Here is a 19,096-nt window from a genome sequence, read left to right on the forward strand (position 1 = left end):
CTAAAATCCAATGCATCATTCCAGCACACTTGCTCTTCCCTACAATTCCACTGTACAGAAATCCAAGACTCATCCCACAATCTCTACGCTAACTCGATCTTACTCAAGACCTTAAATATGGAATTCCTCAATCGTTTCTTCTTTCTGCAATCTTTAGATGAAGTTTGGGTTTACAAAAAAAAATTTAATCATTATTTTTCAATTTCTCTCTTCTGTTTTACTCTTTTCAACAAAGGCACTACAGGCCGTTGACCTTGATTTTTCAATTTAAATAAAAATACAAGCTGAAAACTTTTGTTTTTATAAACACGACTTGCCCTGCGATACATATTTTTCCTGCACCCGTTGGCAGGCCGAGGGTTAAGTTTGTAAAATAGTATAATACTGCTGGTACTTTCAAAATAAATAAGAAATCAAACTGATAGCCAGAAGAGCTGCATGGTTTTATCGATATTTTACGATAAACCATTTAACACTAAATTCTATTTTTAGTGAGCTTCTGTAATGGGAAATAAACATTTCACAAAAAATGATCAGAGGACAATATTCTTTCAAAACATCCTTTGCTAAGTGTTTTGCATTGGGTGTGGGGGGGGGCGGGAAAGAGAGAAAGCTGCATAATATCCTGTGATCATGTCTAGATCAATACAAACAGAAACATAAACAAAGCAATAAATAAAACAGAGGAATATAACTGCACTACATATTTATACAGTAGTAAATGGGCTGTATATTACATAACAGTAAATACTCAATTTTGACGTTCAACTCTACATTTAGTAGATAAGCAAGCAGTACGGAGCTAATGATGAACCTTGTTAAACAAGAGCAAAAAGCTTTTCCATGTTAACACGCTAATGCATTTGATAGTATTGATTAAAATGTCACTTTTATTACAGTACAATAATGTTCAATAGTTTGCACTAACCTATCAAGATAATAAACTTGATTTTCCAATCCTGAAATTATACTTCTAATCGGAATTTGTCTTAAGAAGTAAATCAACATTAATTTACTTTTGTTGTGGGGCCTTTAAATTTAATTGTTCGCTTTATAGTCTTCAGAATTATTAAATTTAGATCTTCACAGCATAACCATAAATACAAGCAGCTGACCTTACATACTCTACAAGTGAAAAATTTAAGGTAATACAGAAAGTTACAACTGGTTGATAGAATTAAAAGATTAATGAACTTAACATAGTCAAAGACCTGGGTTTGAACACAGCCCTGATTAATGGCAAGAAAATCTCACTCTGCTGGCTGCACCTGAGGTGGTAAGTAACTTGAGTGGGATTAAATAGTCTCAACCCACTTTCTAGTCTACTGGGCCAAACAACACAAAACTGGTACTGACTGGAAATGGCAATGTTATACCCAACCCACAATCGAGTGAGATAGATGTCTGCAGCAACAATAAATGAGCAATAGATAAGATTCATTTGCTATTGCCAAAAGGTCATTCACAAAAATATTATATTGCATAATGTAACTTATTCACCCAACAAATCACTTGAAGTAGCGCAATTATGCACAGTATTGCCCTTTTTTCAATTTCGTATTTTAATTTAATTATACAATTAAACTGCAAACAACCTTATAAATTATTAAATAGGTTTTCAGAATAAACATTTTCTAATTTAGCATAATTAGGAGCTGAAACAAACCCCAAGAGTTTCTTCTCTTCCATCATTTAAGGCTTCTAACCGGTGTAATCGTTCCTGATATAGTGCTCGGAATTCACCAAGTAGTTCCTGCATCTCTGGTGGAGGCACGGTTCCAACGTCACAACTATATCCAAATCTTACCGCAAGACCTCCTGCTAAAGAAAACGCAAATTACAGATGGGAAAAAAATGGTGCATTTTTTATATCTAAAATATGCCCTGCACACCAACACAGAGAGAGAGGTTACGATTTTGTGTGTCATTTTGTGTGACGGGGGCGTAACCCAACGTCTGTGCCAGTTTTTCCAAATTTAAGCAACTTACATTTTTCCTAGCACAGCATATGTGACCACTCCCAAAAAACCTTCTGGGCACTTAAGAAAAATCAGCATACATTACAAAATCGGCGCAGAAGACGCCATTGTTTTTAGCCGAAGTTTTGGAGGGAGTCAAGAAGGCAGAGAATATGCATCATAAATCTTAATTTTTTCAAAGTCAAAAGGGAAAAATTGGAAGTACCACCCCACCACCAAACGTCTCCTCACCGGGCTCAAGGATTGGAGCACTGGCCAGCAGAATCGCTCCCTCGCCTGGACACAGGGGCTCGGCTTCAAAAGAAGCCCAGGAGGGGGAAGGGGGCGGGTGAAAGCCGAACTGAACTGCCACCCACTTATATTTCTTTTATAAAAAGATGAGAACCTTTAGGCTATAAATTATCAAGTTCTAAAAGCTTGGTTTTTATCTTCAATACTGTCCACCTCAGCAGCCTCAAAACAAGCCCGGGGGTGGGGAGAAACCGAGCCCGTGTTCGGACGAGGGAGCGATTTTGCCGGCCGACGCTCTGACCCGAGCCAGGTGAGGAGAGGAGAGGTGGCGGGGTGGTACTTGGAAAAAAATCTCAAATTCAAGAATTGCATTACACTTTGTTGTCCCAAATGTCTTCATTAAATGACTAGCTTCCCGTTCTAAGCAAGCCTATTGTGCATGCGCAGACCAGGTTGTGGTCCATACTAGGGCGTGCATCTTGGAGAGAGAGAGGAAAAAAAAGAGGCGTGAGTGCTTTGAAGTTGTTGCAAAGCTACAATTTAATTATGGGGGCAATATTGACAATGCCATACCTCGTGCAAGCCTTCTGCATGATGGTGCTGTGGAGAAGATTGATTAAGCAGCATCACCTGAAGAACCTCACAGCACGTAGGATGATGGGCAGGAGGTCTTACCCACATCAGGTATATCGAGACAGGTGTTCATACCTGCACCGGAGTGATGCAGACCGTGTGAGAAGATTGCATTCCCGCAAAGTAGTAGTAACCAAGATCTGTGAGCTAATAAAAGCAGACCTGCACCCTCGAAGAGTCAGGAGGACTGCTTTGTCAGTTTAAGTGAAGGTTACAGCTGCACTTTCATTTTATGCATCTGGATCATTCCAGGCCACAACTGGGAATCTGTGCACCATTTCCCAATATGCAACGCATATCTGCATTCAGCAAGTGACTGCTGCACTATATGCCCGGAGGAATGATGACATAAATTTCCCCATGACCGTCCAGGCAATGCGAGAGAACTGTGGGCTTCTCCAGGATTGCTGGCTTCCCCAAGGTACAGGGGTTGCATTGATTGTACTCACATTGCCTTGCAAGCACATTTGGAGGATTCCGAGATGTACAGGAACAGAAAAGGCTTAAACTCCATGAACGTGCAGCTCGTCTGTGATGACATGCATCGCACCATGACAGTTGATGCGAGATAACCTGAGAGCACCCATGATGCGTTCATCCAACGCAGGAGCGCGAGATCTACCATATTTCAGCAGCAGCCAGAAGGGCAGAGCTGGCTGCTGGGGGACAAAGGGTATGGCCTCACCACCTGGCTCACGATACCCCTACGTGTAACCTGGACCAAAGCTGACCGGGAATACAACATGACGCACATTGCGACGTGCAGCATACGAGAGGACCATTGGCATCTTGAAGCAGTGTTTCCGATGCCTGGACCATTCCGGAGGCTACTTGCAATACAATAGTTCACTGTTGTCTGTTGCATAACTGAGCCATCATGAAGCAGCAGCAGCTGGTAGAAGACCCACCTGAGGTGAGAGTGGCTGATGAAGAGGAGGAAGATGCAGATGACGAAGAGGAGGACGAGGAAGCCATGCAACTACCTGAACCCGGAGCACGACGGCGGAGGAGGGCGGGCCATCGTGCCCCTTTCACGATTGCTCGAGCCTTGCGCCAGCAGCTCATCCGTGAATGCTTTGCTGCCTGAAGGCTCAGCGGTGACTATTCCAAATGGGCCATGTTTATTGTTTGGACCTGTTCCGTGATGTTGTGTTGATGGAACAAATAATGGAAATGATTCTGTTATAATTTAAATTTATTTTATTCAAAAGTTTAACACTTGTTTGTACTTAACTTAAATAAAAATATTCTTATATCAAACTTTAAAGTTTTCAGTTAAGATCACTTTCAAACCTTAAGATCACTTACAAACTTATAAACTTGTAAATTTACATCATTTCCAAAAAACTTTGAATTGGAGAACAGTTACAACAGTAACAATATCAATAACAGCAGCAGCAAAGAAAGGCTCCACCCATCTCTCCTCCACCTTATTCTAAGACCGACCACTGCGCTTAGTCTTGTTGACTCCAACCCTGCCCACTGGCGGTGGCGCAGCGTTTCTCGGGTTGGTACCAAGCTTACTCTTGCAAGCATCTCGGATAATGCGCACTTCTTGTTGGGAGCGTGGGCAGGCGGTAATGTGGAAAGCCCGGCTTGGGCCTCTTGAGGTTGGTGTGGGGATTGGAGTGGGAGTGGCAGTTGATTCAGTCAATGGCCGCGGGGTCTAGGCGCGTTCCCTTATTGCAGCAGCTACCTGCGACATTACCTCCCTCATGTGCTCCGCCAACATCTCAACTACCTGCGACATTCCATCCCTAATATGCCCAGAAAGTGTTCCCATTTCTCGCGAGAGTGTTGTTACTTCTCCCGATACCTCATCACCCACCCCACTGATGGTGTCCAGGAGTGATCGCGTAAGGTCAATGCTCTCCCCACTCTCTGCCATCATCTGAACCACATCTGTTACATCCTGCATCTCAGGAGCACGCTGTCGAGCTCTCCTTCCCCTCCTCACCCTGGGTGTGGCTTGCAGCACCCCACTCAGACCCGCAGCCTCGAACGGTAGGGCCCTGGTTGAGGCACTCTGCAGCCCACTGTGACCCACAGCCTCGGACAGTGTGAAACCATTAAATGTTACCACTCAGGCTGGCAGCTCAATGGGCGGCACCAGCACCTCCTCCAGTGTGAGTACAAGAGTGGGGGCTTCATCCACCCCCTTCCCCCCCCACCCCACCCCCAAGCTCTTGGTCTGAAGGTGGGATTGGAGGATGTTCTCCTCTTCAGGCTCCTCTGCATCTGAATCTTCTTCTGCATTGGCTTCAGCCTAGTCAGGGTTGGCCTCAAGTTCTGCAAAATATAACAGAACAAATGGTTAGCAGCAGAGGAGGGGGCAGGGTGGCATGAGTAGGCTCACACAGCGCAGGCAGCAGGCTCATTTGAAGGACCACGATGAATGACAGCACATTGCATCAACCGAAGCGTAGCAGATGGAGACATCCCCATGAACTGAAGCACTGCTAGCTCAAAGTGGAATTTGCAAGATTTACCCTCTCCCTTGAGTGTGGGCCCAGCTTGTGCAGTGGTGGTTGCTTTTCTCCAGGTAGGACATCAAAGCAGCGACCCTCTCTTCGACAAATGCCAGTGGTTGCAGATTTGCCGGACCTCCTCCTGTTCGAGTGCTCTCTTTTGTTGTGTGCCACCTTCCTCTGCAAAGATGAAAATATAACTTTTTACAGAGGGCGTCTTTCTGCTGGGTGGGAGAGACACATGGTCACATTTACAATTGTAATTCCAGTGAATAAATGAAAATATTACTTACACTAACTGTTTGACCAAGGTCTTGTCACTTCTTTTTCCACTGGCCTCCAGACCTCGGGGTGGTCACCATTGCACAGTAATCCTCTGCAAGTTGGTTCTGATATGTCCTTACTATACTGTATAAATGCACACGAGGCCCATACTTGAGGGAAGGTCACTCTGTGACCAGTTACTTTAATTACCAAGACCTCAAGTGATGAAGGTGGGTGGAGCTTCCCCTTTTATACCTGAAAGTCTAGGTTAGGAGTGCCTCCCACAAGTTCGCCCCCTTGTGGTCAATGTTCTCAAGGTGTACAACTTAGGTCAGCTTATACATGGGTTACAATGATAGTTGAATACATGACATCACCACCCCCCAAAGTCTTATTGGAATCACAGGTTAAGTCTCTCTGGTGATTTACGCTCCCTTGTAGAGCACCTGAGTTGGGGCTCTGGTTGTTGGGTGCTAGCCTGAGTGTCTGCTGTTTGCGGTGCCTCAGGCCTGTCCGGACTGCCCACAGTGACTGGGCTCTCCTCCACTTGGTTCCGGTGTTCGGTCACCTGTGGTGGAGTAAACTCTACGTCGTGTTCTTCCACTGCTTCTTCTATGGGGTTGCTGAAACTCCTTTTAGTTTGATCCACGTGTTTGCGGCAGATTTGTCCATTGGCAAGTTTAACTACCAAAACCCTATTCCCCTCTTTGGCAATCACAGTGCCTGCAAGCCATTTGGGCCCTGCAGCGTGATTAAGGACAAAAACAGGGTCATTGACATCAATACATCGCGCCCTCGCATTCCCGTCATGGTAGTCACATTGTGACTGACGCCTGCTCTCAACAATTTCTTTCATAGTAAGGTGTATAAGGGATAACCTGGTTTTGAGCTTCCTTTTCATTTGCAGCTCTGCGGGTGGAACCCCTTTGAGCGAGTGTGGTCGGGATCTATTGGCCAACAGGAAGTGTGATAAGCAGGTTTGTAGGGAACCCCCTTGGATTCTGAGCATCCCGTTCGATTATCTGCACTGCTCATTCCGCCTGGCCGTTTGAGGCAGGCTTAAACGGTGCCGTTCTGACATGGTTGATTCCATTGCCTGCCATGAAGTCCTAGAATTCAGTGCTTGTGAAGCACGGGCCATTGTCGCTGACCAAGACATCCGGTAGACCATGGGCGGCGAACCTTGCCCGTAGACTTTCTACCGTGGCAGACGATGTGCTTGAATTTAAAATAGCACACTCAATCCATTTGGAGTAGGCGTCTACTACAACCAAAAACATTTTTCCCTTGAAAGGACCTGCGTAGTCCACATGGATGCGTGACCATGGCTTGGCGGGTCAGGACCAGGGGCTAAGGGGGGCTTCCCTTGGTGCGTTGCCCAGCTGAGCACGTGTTGCACCTGCAAACACAAAGTTCCAGGTCTGCATCTATCCCTGGCCACCAAATGTGTGACCTGGTAATTGCCTTCATCATGGCAATGCCCGGGTGCTCATTGTGAAGTTCTCTGATAAAAACAACTCTCTGCCCATCTGGGGCATGACTACTCGGTTTCCCCATAGTAGGCAATCGGCCTGAATCGAGAGTTCATCCTTGCGCCTATGAAACGGTTTAAATTCCTCAGGGCATGCCCCGTACGTGGCTGCTCAGTCCCCATTCAGGACACAGTTCTTAACTAAAGACAGTAGCGGGTCTTTATTTGTCCAGACTTTAATCTGACGGGCTGTCACAGATGAGCCTTCACGTTCGAAAGCTTCAACAGCCATGACCAGCTCAGCATTAAGCGAAGTTGCCCCCTCAGTGGTGGCTAGTGGGAGCCTGCTGAGTGCATCGGCGCAGTTTTCAGTGCCCGGTCTGTGCCGAATTGTATAGTCATAGGCGGCTAACGTAAGTGCCCACCTCTGTATGCGGGCCAATGCATTCGCATTTATGACCTTGTTGTCGGCCAAAAGGGACGTAATGCGGTTTGTGATCTGTCTCCAGCTCAAATTTCCTGCCAAACAGGTACTGGTGCATTTTTTTTTTACTGCATATACACATGCTAACGCTTCCTTTTCTACCATCCCGTAGCCCCGTTCTGCCTGGGACAGACTTCTGGAAGCATAAGCTACCGGCTGTAACTGACCATTGGCATTCACATGCTGCAACACACAACCGACCCTATAGGACGACGCACCGCACGTTAGAACAAGTTTCTTACACGGGTCATATAACGTTAACAGTTTGTTGGAGCATAACAAGTTGCGTGCTCTATCAAAAGCCCTTTCCTGGCTGTCCGCCCAGACCCAATCGCGATCTTTGCGTAGGAGCACGTGTAGCGGCTCTAACAGCATGCTCAATTTGGGAATAAAGTTACCAAAATAGTTCAAGAGCCCCAGGAAAGAACGCAGCTCCGTCGTGTTATGGCGTCTGGGTGCTCTCTGGATCGCTTCCATTTTGGACGCAGTAGATCTGATCCCGTCTGCTGCTACCCTCCTCCCCAGGAATTCTACCTCTGGAGCTAAGAAGATGCACTTCGCCTTTTTCAGTCGCAGCCCTACCCAGTCCAGTCTGCGTAGCACCTCCTCCAGGTTGTGGAGGTGTTCTTCAGTATCGCGACCCGTGATGAGGATGTCGTCTTGAAAAACCACCGTTCTTGGAATCGACTTGAGGCGGCTTTCCATATTTTGCTGAAAGATCGCGACGGCCGAACGAATCCCGAATGCACATCTGTTATACTCAAACAACCCCTTGTGGGACATGATGGTGGTCAGCTTCATCGACTCACTCGCCAGCTCCTTGGTCATGTAAGCCGAGGTCAGGTCCAATTTTGAAAAGAGTTTGCCACCGGATAGCGTCGCAAAGAGGTCCTCCGCTCTCGGTAACGGGTACTGGTCTTGGAATGACTCCCGATTGATGATGGCCTTGTAATCGCCACATACCCTGACCGACCCATCTGCCTTTACCGGCACGATTGGGCCCGCCCAGTCACTGAATTCGACTGGCGAGATGATGCCTTCCCTCAGCAGGCGGTCCAATTCGCATTCTATCTTTTCCCGTATCACATACGGCACCGCTCTGGCCTTGTGGTATACTGGCCTGGCATCCAGGTTTATGTGAATCACTACCTTGGCCCCCATGAAAGTGCCAATGCCGGGTTGAAATAATGAGTCAAATTTGTCCAGGACCTGTGAGCATGATTCTCGCTCCACAGAAGAAATTGCATTGACATTGCCCCATTTCCAGTTCATGACAGCAAGCCAACTCCTCCCCAGTAGTGCGGGACCGTCCCCCGGGACAATCCAGAGTGGCAACCTGTTCTCCGAATCTTTGTGGGCCACGCCTACCGTGGCGCTGCCTCGCACCGGAATGATCTCCTTTGTATATGTCCATAGCTGTGCGTCAATCGGCAATAATTTTGGCCTCCTGGCCTTGGACACCCACAACCTTTCGAACTGTTTGATACTCATCAGGGACTGGCTGGCCCCAGTGTTTCGCTCCATTGAGGAGGACTCTCATCATTATCGGTGGCGTCCTGGTATATGAGCTCCACCATGAACTCTCTGAACTCCAGCTTCCAGCGATTTTCCCCAGTATTCATTTGACCTCATAGGGCTTACATCAGGCCAGTCCTCCTTGTACATCAATCTGGCTGCAGGCTTCCTGCACATACGCGCCAAGTGACCGCTGACGTTGCAGTTTCTGCAGGTATATTGCTGATATCTGCAAGCTCTGGCTGGGTGTTTGCCTCCACACCTCCAGCATGAGCTAGAGGCCCCGTTGTTGGAAACAAAAAGGTCCATTACCAGTCGATCGTCTCTGACTGTCTCTGTAACTGTCCTTAAGCGCACCATTAACAGGTGTTGATGGCCCCATTACTGGCCGCATTGTCCATTGCGATGGCATGAATTGCCGTTCAGCTAGCCATTGTCACTGTTGAATTCCCCCTTTGATTTCGACTGCATGCTGGGGCACGTCCGATTGCCCTTGTCTGCCTAGAGAACTGCGTGCCACGTTAACAATGTTGACCCCCTGGTTGTTTGCCGCATTTGAGCCCAGATTTGTGTCATACATCATTCTGATCTCTTCCTACCCGGAGATAAATGTCTGGGCTATCAGAGTCGCCGCTTCTCAGGTCAAGTCTTTGGTCTCAATCAGTTTCCTGAAAACACCAGCGTGCCCGATGCCCTCAATAAAAAAAGTCTCGCAGCATCTCCGCTCTGCATGCATCTGGGAACTCAGACTCGCCAGCTGCCGGAGATCTGCCACGAAGTCAGGAACGCTTTGCCCTTCTTGCCGCCGGTGCGTGTAAAACCGATGTCTCGCCATGTGCATGCTGCTCGCCGGTTTAAGGTGTTCCCCAATCAACTTACTGAGCTCTTCGAGCACCTTGTCTGCCGGCTTCTCTGGTGCTAGAAGGTCCTTCATCAGGGAGCACGGTCTGGATCCACAAACTGTCAGGAGATGAGCCCTGCATTTGTCGGCCGAATCCTGTCCCAACCATTCCTTAGTGACAAAACTTTGCTGTAGTCTCTCAATAAAGTCGTCCCAATCATCACCAACACAGTACCTCTCTTCTCTGCTGCTAGTGGCCATGCTCGCATGGTTTAAATCCCAGTTTCTCGTCGCCAATGATATGTCCTTACTATACAGTATAAATGCACACGAGGCCCATATTTGAGAGAAGGTCACTCTGTGACCAGTTACCTTTATTACCAAGATCTCAAGTGATGAAGGTGGGTGGAGCTTCCCCTTTTATACCTGAAAGTACAGGTTAGGAGTGTCTCCCACAAGTTCACCCCGTTGTGGTCAATGTTCTCGAGGTGTACAACTTAGGTCAGCTTATACATGGGTGACAATGATAGTTGAATAAATGACAGGTTTCAGCATTTCTTTTGGTGAAACTTTTATATGACCTCTGCTGTTGTCCAGCTCCTGCCATTTGGCCACAATTACAGTAACCAGGGCCTCCACTTCGTCCTGTGAAAATTCTTGGTCATTTTGCCGCATTGCATAGTGCAGCTCCGATTTTTTCCACTCAGAATTAAAGTTCTCACACACAACTGGCTCTTTAAAAATGGCTGAATGCAGACCGGCAGGTGTACTGGACATGTGCGCCCATACCAGTCACGTAAAAAACGTCATTTTTTTTTTTATTCGCACATGTGCAGAAGGGAGGGGGTGCATCCTTTTTTCAGCGCAGACATTAGGCTCCGCCCCCCCCCCCAAAGCAAAAGGACAGACTGCGAGGCGCCAAATTCAAAAATTGGAATGGGGAAACTTTAACTTTTTTGGGGGCGAAGTCGGGCTCAAAAAAAATGGGTGTAACTCTTCAAATACGCCACAAAATGGTCCTTTGAGTGAAGAAATTTCTCCTCATCTCAAACCTTTACTTTGAGATTGTGACCCCGTTTTCCAGATTCCCCAGCCAGGGGAATCATTTTCTCAGCATCACAAGCCTCTTAAGAATTTTATGTTTCAATTAGATCACCTCTGTTATATATGTAAACTTGCATTTACTCTGTACAGCCACCAGAGGGCTCATCCCCTGGAGTCCCAAGGGATCCCATAATACCTTGGAAGCACAGGTATTTAAAGGAGGCCTCACAGGTTGGAGAGGTACTCTGGAGACCTGCAATAAAAGACTATGGTCACACTTTACTTTGAGCTCACAGTGTTCAGTCTGAGGGGAAGAGAGGGGGGGGAGGAGGAGAAGAGAGAAGGGGGGGGAGGAGGAGAAGAGACTGAGGGGGGGGAGGAGAAGAGACTGAGGGGGGGGGGGAGAAGAGACTGAGGGGGGGGGGGGAGAAGAGACTGAGGGGGGGGGGGGGGGGGAGAAGAGACTGAGGGGGGGGGGGGAGAAGAGACTGAGGGGGGGGGGGGGGAGAAGAGGCTGAGGGGGGGTGGAGAAGAGACTGAGGGGGGGGGGAGAAGAGTCTGAGGGGGGGGGGGAGAAGAGACTGAGGGGGGGGGGAGAAGAGACTGAGGGGGGGGGAGAAGAGACTGAGGGGGGGGGGAGAAGAGACTGAGGGGGGGGGAGAAGAGACTGAGGGGGGGGGAGAAGAGACTGAGGGGGGGGGGAGAAGAGACTGAGGGGGGGGGAGAAGACTGAGGGGGGGGGGAGAAGAGACTGAGGGGGGGGGAGAGAAGAGACTGAGGGGGGGGAGAGAAGAGACTGAGGGGGGGGAGAGAAGAGACTGAGGGGGGGGGGAGAGAAGACTGAGGGGGGGGGGAGAGAAGACTGAGGGGGGGGGAGAGAAGACTGAGGGGGGGGGAGAGAAGACTGAGGGGGGGGGAGAGAAGACTGAGGGGGGGGGAGAGAAGACTGAGGGGGGGGGAGAGAAGACTGAGGGGGGGGGAGAGAAGACTGAGGGGGGGGGAGAGAAGACTGAGGGGGGGGGAGAGAAGACTGAGGGGGGGGGAGAGAAGACTGAGGGGGGGGGAGAGAAGACTGAGGGGGGGGGAGAGAAGACTGAGGGGGGGGGAGAGAAGACTGAGGGGGGGGGAGAGAAGACTGAGGGGGGGGGAGAGAAGACTGAGGGGGGGGGAGAGAAGACTGAGGGGGGGGGAGAGAAGACTGAGGGGGGGGGAGAGAAGACTGAGGGGGGGGGAGAGAAGACTGAGGGGGGGGGAGAGAAGACTGAGGGGGGGGAGAGAAGACTGAGGGGGGGGAGAGAAGACTGAGGGGGGGGGGGAAGAGAAGACTAGGGGGGGAGAGAAGACTGAGGCGGGGGGAGAGAAGACTGAGGCGGGGGAGAGAAGACTGAGGCGGGGGAGAGAAGACTGAGGCGGGGGGGGGAGAAGACTGAGGGGGGGGGGAGAAGACTGAGGGGGGGGGGAGAAGACTGAGGGGGGGGGGGAGAAGACTGAGGGGGGGGAGAAGACTGAGGGGGGGGAGAAGACTGAGGGGGGGAGAAGACTGAGGGGGGGGAGAAGACTGAGGGGGGGGAGAAGACTGAGGGGGGGGAGAAGACTGAGGGGGGGGAGAAGACTGAGGGGGGGGAGAAGACTGAGGGGGGGGAGAAGACTGAGGGGGGGGAGAAGACTGAGGGGGGGGAGAAGACTGAGGGGGGGGGAGAAGACTGAGGGGGGGGGAGAAGACTGAGGGGGGGGGGAGAAGACTGAGGGGGGGGAGAAGACTGAGGGGGGGGGGAGAAGACTGAGGGGGGGGGGAGAAGACTGAGGGGGGGGGAGAAGACTGAGGGGGGGGAGAAGACTGAGGGGGGGGGAGAAGACTGAGGGGGGGGAGAAGACTGAGGGGGGGGAGAAGACTGAGGGGGGGGAGAAGACTGAGGGGGGGGGAGAAGACTGAGGGGGGGGGAGAAGACTGAGGGGGGGGGAGAAGACTGAGGGGGGGGGAGAAGACTGAGGGGGGGGGAGAAGACTGAGGGGGGGGGAGAAGACTGAGGGGGGGGGAGAAGACTGAGGGGGGGGGAGAAGACTGAGGGGGGGGAGAAGACTGAGGGGGGGGGAGAAGACTGAGGGGGGGGGAGAAGACTGAGGGGGGGGGAGAAGACTGAGGGGGGGGGAGAAGACTGAGGGGGGGGGAGAAGACTGAGGGGGGGGGAGAAGACTGAGGGGGGGGGAGAAGACTGAGGGGGGGGGAGAAGACTGAGGGGGGGGGAGAAGACTGAGGGGGGGGGAGAAGACTGAGGGGGGGGGAGAAGACTGAGGGGGGGGGAGAAGACTGAGGGGGGGGGAGAAGACTGAGGGGGGGGGAGAAGACTGAGGGGGGGGGAGAAGACTGAGGGGGGGGGGAGAAGACTGAGGGGGGGGGGAGAAGACTGAGGGGGGGGGGAGAAGACTGAGGGGGGGGGGAGAAGACTGAGGGGGGGGGGAGAAGACTGAGGGGGGGGGGAGAAGACTGAGGGGGGGGGAGAAGACTGAGGGGGGGGGAGAAGACTGAGGGGGGGGGAGAAGACTGAGGGGGGGGGAGAAGACTGAGGGGGGGGGGAGAAGACTGAGGGGGGGGGGGAGAAGACTGAGGGGGGGGGGGAGAAGACTGAGGGGGGGGGGAGAAGACTGAGGGGGGGGGGAGAAGACTGAGGGGGGGGGGAGAAGACTGAGGGGGGGGGGGAGAAGACTGAGGGGGGGGGGAGAAGACTGAGGGGGGGGGGGGAGAAGACTGAGGGGGGGGGAGAAGACTGAGGGGGGGGGGAGAAGACTGGGGGGGGGGAGAAGACTGGGGGGGGGGGAGAAGACTGGGGGGGGGGGAGAAGACTGGGGGGGGGGGGGGAGAAGACTGAGGGGGGGGGGAGAAGACTGAGGGGGGGGGGAGAAGACTGAGGGGGGGGGGGGGAGAAGACTGAGGGGGGGGGGGAGAAGAGAGAGAGAGCGCGAGACGGAGAGACCGGTTGGGGGGCGCGGGGGGAAAGAGAGCCTGGTTGCTGAGGGCAGAATGAGCGCCTGGATTTTGAGAGGGTGGGGAAAGAGAGAGAGCCTGGTTGTTTGGGGGTGCGGGGGGGTGGCGGAGAGAACTCATGGAAGACAAATCACATTCTTCCAACCCCCTTTACACCCACACCTGCCATCAATGGAGTGGATGAAATCCAGAAGTCACGACACTGTCACTATTCACTTCATACCCAATAAACCGGTTAACAATCCACACACAATGCTCCATCTATGACAGGCCGGGGAAGGTCGTGCACTTGGATAAGGGACTTAGGCTGGAGGAGGGATACACTTGCACAAGGATAAGGGACTGCAGCTGGGGGAAGAGATGCACGGTGTAAAGGGGATGTGCTGGGTTAAGGAGGGACTTTGACTGCTGGAGGCAGTACAAGTGCTGGGGTAAGGGACTTTGGCTTGGGGAGGGATGCATTTGCAGTGGGGTTAGGTGGGACTACAGCTGGGGAGGGATGTGTCCTTTCTGACTTCTTAAGTCCAAATAGATCATGTTACAATGTGCAAAGTTTGGCTTGGCGGTTCTATTTACACATTACAGAGAAACTTCAAGGTGTGGCTTATCCTCCAAGCGGACCAATCAGCAATACGTCATGTGATTATGGAGAGCCAATCAGAGAAACTGCTGCAATTCAGTTCGTACAAATAAACGCATCCTTTCTTCAAGTTCCTCATCCTCGAAGGACCCTTGGTTCCCCATTTCCGGAATGCTTTTTGCGTCTTCTACCATGAAGACAGATACAAAGTATTTGTTTAATGTCTGACATTTCCTTATTGTCCATTATAATTTCTCCTGTCTCTGCAACTAATGGGCCCACGTTTACTTTCACTAATCTCTTCCTATTGGCATACTGTTTACAAACTGTTTTTATTTCGGGCTCAATTTTTGCCAGGGGTTGCTCCGGTTTTTTTTTTGGAGTAACTTGGTTTTTCTGGCAAAACTTAAAAATCCCCATTTTGTACATTCAATTTGCATCAGTATAAGTGAGTTACTTATGATTTTTTTAGTTTAGTTTTTTTTTCTCAAAAGGGGCGTTACCAGCCACCTATGCCAGTTCTGCCCATTTAGGCAACTTTGGCCAGCTAATAGTTACTCCAAAACTTATGCCAGCATATGTGGCCACTTCAGAAAACCCTTGCGGAGAGGTAAGAAATCAGCGCAGGTAGGTACATCGGAGGCCATTCGGCCTGCGATAGGGGCGGGCGGCCAGCAGAACTGACAGTGCTCCTGCCTGGATGATTTCTGTCAGTTCTGCTGGCCGCCCCTAGCCCTCGCCGAGTGAGTTTTAAAAGACTAAAATTTAATTTGGTCACTAATAAAGAAACTTAATGACTAAAGAATGTGAATAGGATCAAACATCTATACAGGACATCATATGACAAACGTCGCAAAGTTAATTTGCTATACAACCGAAGCATTCATGGAAGCTTAAACTACAAAAATAAAAGTAAAAATAGATAGTTGAATTAAATTGCACTACTCTCACAACTAATTTAAACAACTATTTGTTTGCAATGATTATACTGGATCGATCGCACAGGGAGGCCACTTGGCCAGGGCTAGGGGCGAGGGGCCAGCAGAACTGAAAAAAATCATTCAGGCAGGAGCACTATCAGTTCTGCTGGCCTCCCGCCCCAGCCCTGGCCGAGTGGCCTCCCTGTGCGATTTCTAGATGATTAAAGCTTCAAATCAACTACCCCTACTCACATGTGGCCGGCATCGGGTCCCTCCCACAGAGTGGCTGCAGCAAGACACGGAGAGGCTGAAGGTGAGGAGCTACTGCGCATGCACGGACATTCCACTGCGCATGTGCAGACGTCCCAGCACGGTTTGCGGCGCAGGAGGCTGTATCCACCACCGACTCGACTGGCCGCGCTGCATGACCACAGGGAGGAGGCCGGAGACAGCAGCCAAAGTGGGGAGGAATTTTTTCGATGCACTTCTGAACAGAGAAAAGCGGCGCATCTCCGGTAAGTGCACCGAAAAACGGGGTGGGCCAAAATTGAGCCCTATATCTCTTGCTAATTTACTGATATTCTTTTTTCTCTTTCGTTATCAAATTCTTGGTCCTCCTTTGCTGAATTCTAAAGTTCTCCCAATCCTCAGGCTTACTACTTTTTTTGGCATCATTATAAGCATGTTTCTTTGATCGAATACTATCTTTAACTTCTCATTAGCCACAGTTGGACCACTTTACCCCTGGGATTTATGTACCTTAAAGGAATGTATATTTGTTGTAAATTATGTATTAATTCTTTAAATGCTAGGCATTGCTTGTCTGCTGTCATACCTTTTAATGTAGTTCCCCAATCTACCTTAGCCAACTCGCACCTCATACCTACGTAGTTTGCTTTGCTTAGTTTAAAACCCTAGTTTCAGACTTAACTAAAATCACTTATGGGTCCATAAAGGTTATTAATTAATCCTTTCTCATTGCACAATAATGGATCTAAAATAGCCTGTTCCCTAGTTGATTCCTTAACAGAAAGTATTTTCATAAGTGAATAAACTGTTCGGATTATTTGTGAACCCTGCAATTTTTAATGTCCCTATGTGGCATATTCTACGGCACTTCTAAATAAGGATTACATTTCTGACTCCCATTGCCTTACTTCAGTTTAACAATTGAAGTCCAATTTATCCATTTACCTTTAACCTGTAAGCACAAGCACCTCCAACAGATTGGTGGTACAATGCAAGTATCCATGTAGACCAAGAGCTGGACAGTTCATCCCTCATCTGCATTAAACTAACTGATCTAAAATGGAGAGGCATTGGGGAAACAGTAAATTCTTAAACACCCGCAGACTCTTTTTTTTAAAAATTCATTCACGGGATGTGGGCGTTGCTGGCAAGGCCAGCATTTATTGCCCATTCCGAATTGCCTTCGAAAAGGTGGCGGTAAGCCAAGTTCTTGAACAGCTGCAGTCCGTGTGGTGAAGGTCGTCAAACAGTGCTATTCAGTCGGGAGTTCCAGGATTTTAACCCAGCAACAATGAAGGAACGGCGATAAGTTTCTGGTCACTGGTGACCCCCAGGATGTTGATGGAGGACTTGGTAGGAGTGAAAAAAGCCAAGCTTCCTGCTCCTGATTACTATCCAATGACCCCTTCCCAAAGTGAATGCTTTTGAATAGTAGGTGAGGAAAAGGATAGAGTTCATTTGTCATTTAATTGTCAAAAATACTGCCAAACTCACATTTGATGAACAGCCACCTAAGTGAGGCATTGGAGGCCTGCCAGCTCCTCTGAATCTGTAGTCCACCATGAGTTACTACCTTCAGCAAATAAATGTCAAAGCAAAGAGATATAGAGGGAAACAATCTTCTGAACAGGTGCAACTGACTTGGTTAGAGGCTGGTGTTAGACTGAAGCCCAGTGCGAGTCGCAAATACATGGTTAAACAAGAGACATATTGGGCCAGATTTTGCCCGGTTAGTTAGGCATGTTCATGCAAGTTTAGGTTTAAAAAATGTTTGCACAAAGTTGCTGGAAGTGAGAGCTGATAACAGCGCGGCAAAGGCAACAAGACATCCAGGACCTTGGTGAACAATGGGACAAACAGTGTATCTCCTTAACCAATGAGATGGAAGGACAGAAATAAACAGAGGAAGGACTGAAAAGGAGGGTGAATTCAATGTCAAAATCAGATACAGAAAGAGAAAGATAGATTTAATTAAGAGGGAGAAAAAGACAAAGGAAAAGAAAAATAATTTAAAATCTGACATTTTTTAAATCTAAAACCATTCAAAACCTGAAGGGATGAGACTCCACACTTATAATTGTTCATTTTCTGTGCAAGAGAGGTTGATTGGCAGTCATTAACAATTATCACTTACTGCTAATTACTAGACTTAACTTTTTACAGTGAGTTTAATGTGCAAATGCAGCAACTTCATGAAAATCATGGGGAGGTTACAGATACTGTTTTTGTGAAGCCAACAGTGGAGCTGCACAAGTTGGTCAGCAACTTGTAGTGATTTGCAATTACTAGGGTATCTCTACCTTGCCACAAGTTGCTGGCCGATTTGCGCATTAATAACGGCGAGCGTCATTCAGGCGATGTCATTTTTTCAGCAAAATCTGGCCTATTGAAAAAATGGTTTACATTATTAGAATTTTTTTTCAGTGCTAACGTTATGTAGGAAGTGTTTTATATTACAAAACACAAACATGGTAGCCTTTGTGCACACGACAACTACTTTAGTCTTGCATAGAGGGCAAGTTGAAATCATTTGACAGACCAAAAGGTTGATGCACTAAAATTTCAGAGCAGTTGTATTCCATTTTGAGGGGGATCTAATCCATGTTTAAGATTGTGAAAGGTTCTGAGAGTAAATATTGAACAGCTGATGAATCAGTAACAAGGGGCATAGACTCAAAAACCATCGATGGTTACAATGCAGGAGGAGACCATTTGGCCCATTATATCTGTACTGGTTCTTTGTTAAAGCAATCCAAAATGAATCCCACTTACCCATGCTCTCCCCAAAGCCTTGTATCTTCCTCTGCTTCAAATATTGATCCCGTTTTCCTTTAAAAGATGCATTAAAATAGCCTTGTAAAGAACTATTCCCTGTGGCAAACCTTCCCCTCTGTTCATCTGCTGATCATAACTGTATGCCCTCTAGTTACTGACTTCACCGAACAGTGAAGATAAGTTTTCTTCACTTACCTTATCAAGCCCCCTCAATTGTGAGTATCTCGATCAGATCTCCTTGTAACTTTCTCTGTTCTAAAGAAAAGAGACCCAGTTTCTCTAGTCTCCTCTCATAACTAAAGCCAATTTTGCAAGATATGTGAATCTCTTCTGTCTCCTCTACATGGTCTAGACACCCTACCTTATCAGAAGGTGCTGAGAACTGGGGGAAGTTAAATTCAATTAATTAAATGAATTTGGAATAAAAAGCTAGTAACAGTAATATTGACCATGAAACTATCGGATTGTCATAAAACCCATCTGGGTTCACTAATGTCCTTCAGGGAAGGAAATCTGCCGTCCTTGTCCACTCTGGCCTCTATGTGACTCCAGACCCACAGCAATGTGGTTGACTCTTATCTTCCCTCTGAAATGGCCTAACAAGCCACTCAGTTGCAACAAACCGCTACAAAAAATAATTTAAAAACTGGATTGATCAC

At 48.8% G+C, this 19,096-nt stretch overlaps 1 protein-coding gene across 3 annotated transcripts in view; it reads right to left on the reverse strand.

The window, feature by feature from the left end:
* The window catches only part of LOC139278942 (early endosome antigen 1), a 1,017,310-nt gene that overhangs the window by 987,001 nt on the left and 11,213 nt on the right, over positions 1-19,096 (reverse strand). For 2 of the 3 annotated variants that reach the window (XM_070898221.1, XM_070898219.1), the window contains exon 2: positions 1,667-1,821. In XM_070898221.1, coding sequence (XP_070754322.1) covers positions 1,667-1,821 — 155 coding nt within the window. The remainder of the gene's footprint in view (positions 1-1,666; positions 1,822-19,096) is intronic. The other variant, XM_070898220.1, reaches the window with a different exon arrangement.

The sequence above is a fragment of the Pristiophorus japonicus genome, chromosome 13, assembly GCF_044704955.1.
Source record: "Pristiophorus japonicus isolate sPriJap1 chromosome 13, sPriJap1.hap1, whole genome shotgun sequence".
NCBI lineage: Eukaryota > Metazoa > Chordata > Chondrichthyes > Pristiophoridae > Pristiophorus > Pristiophorus japonicus.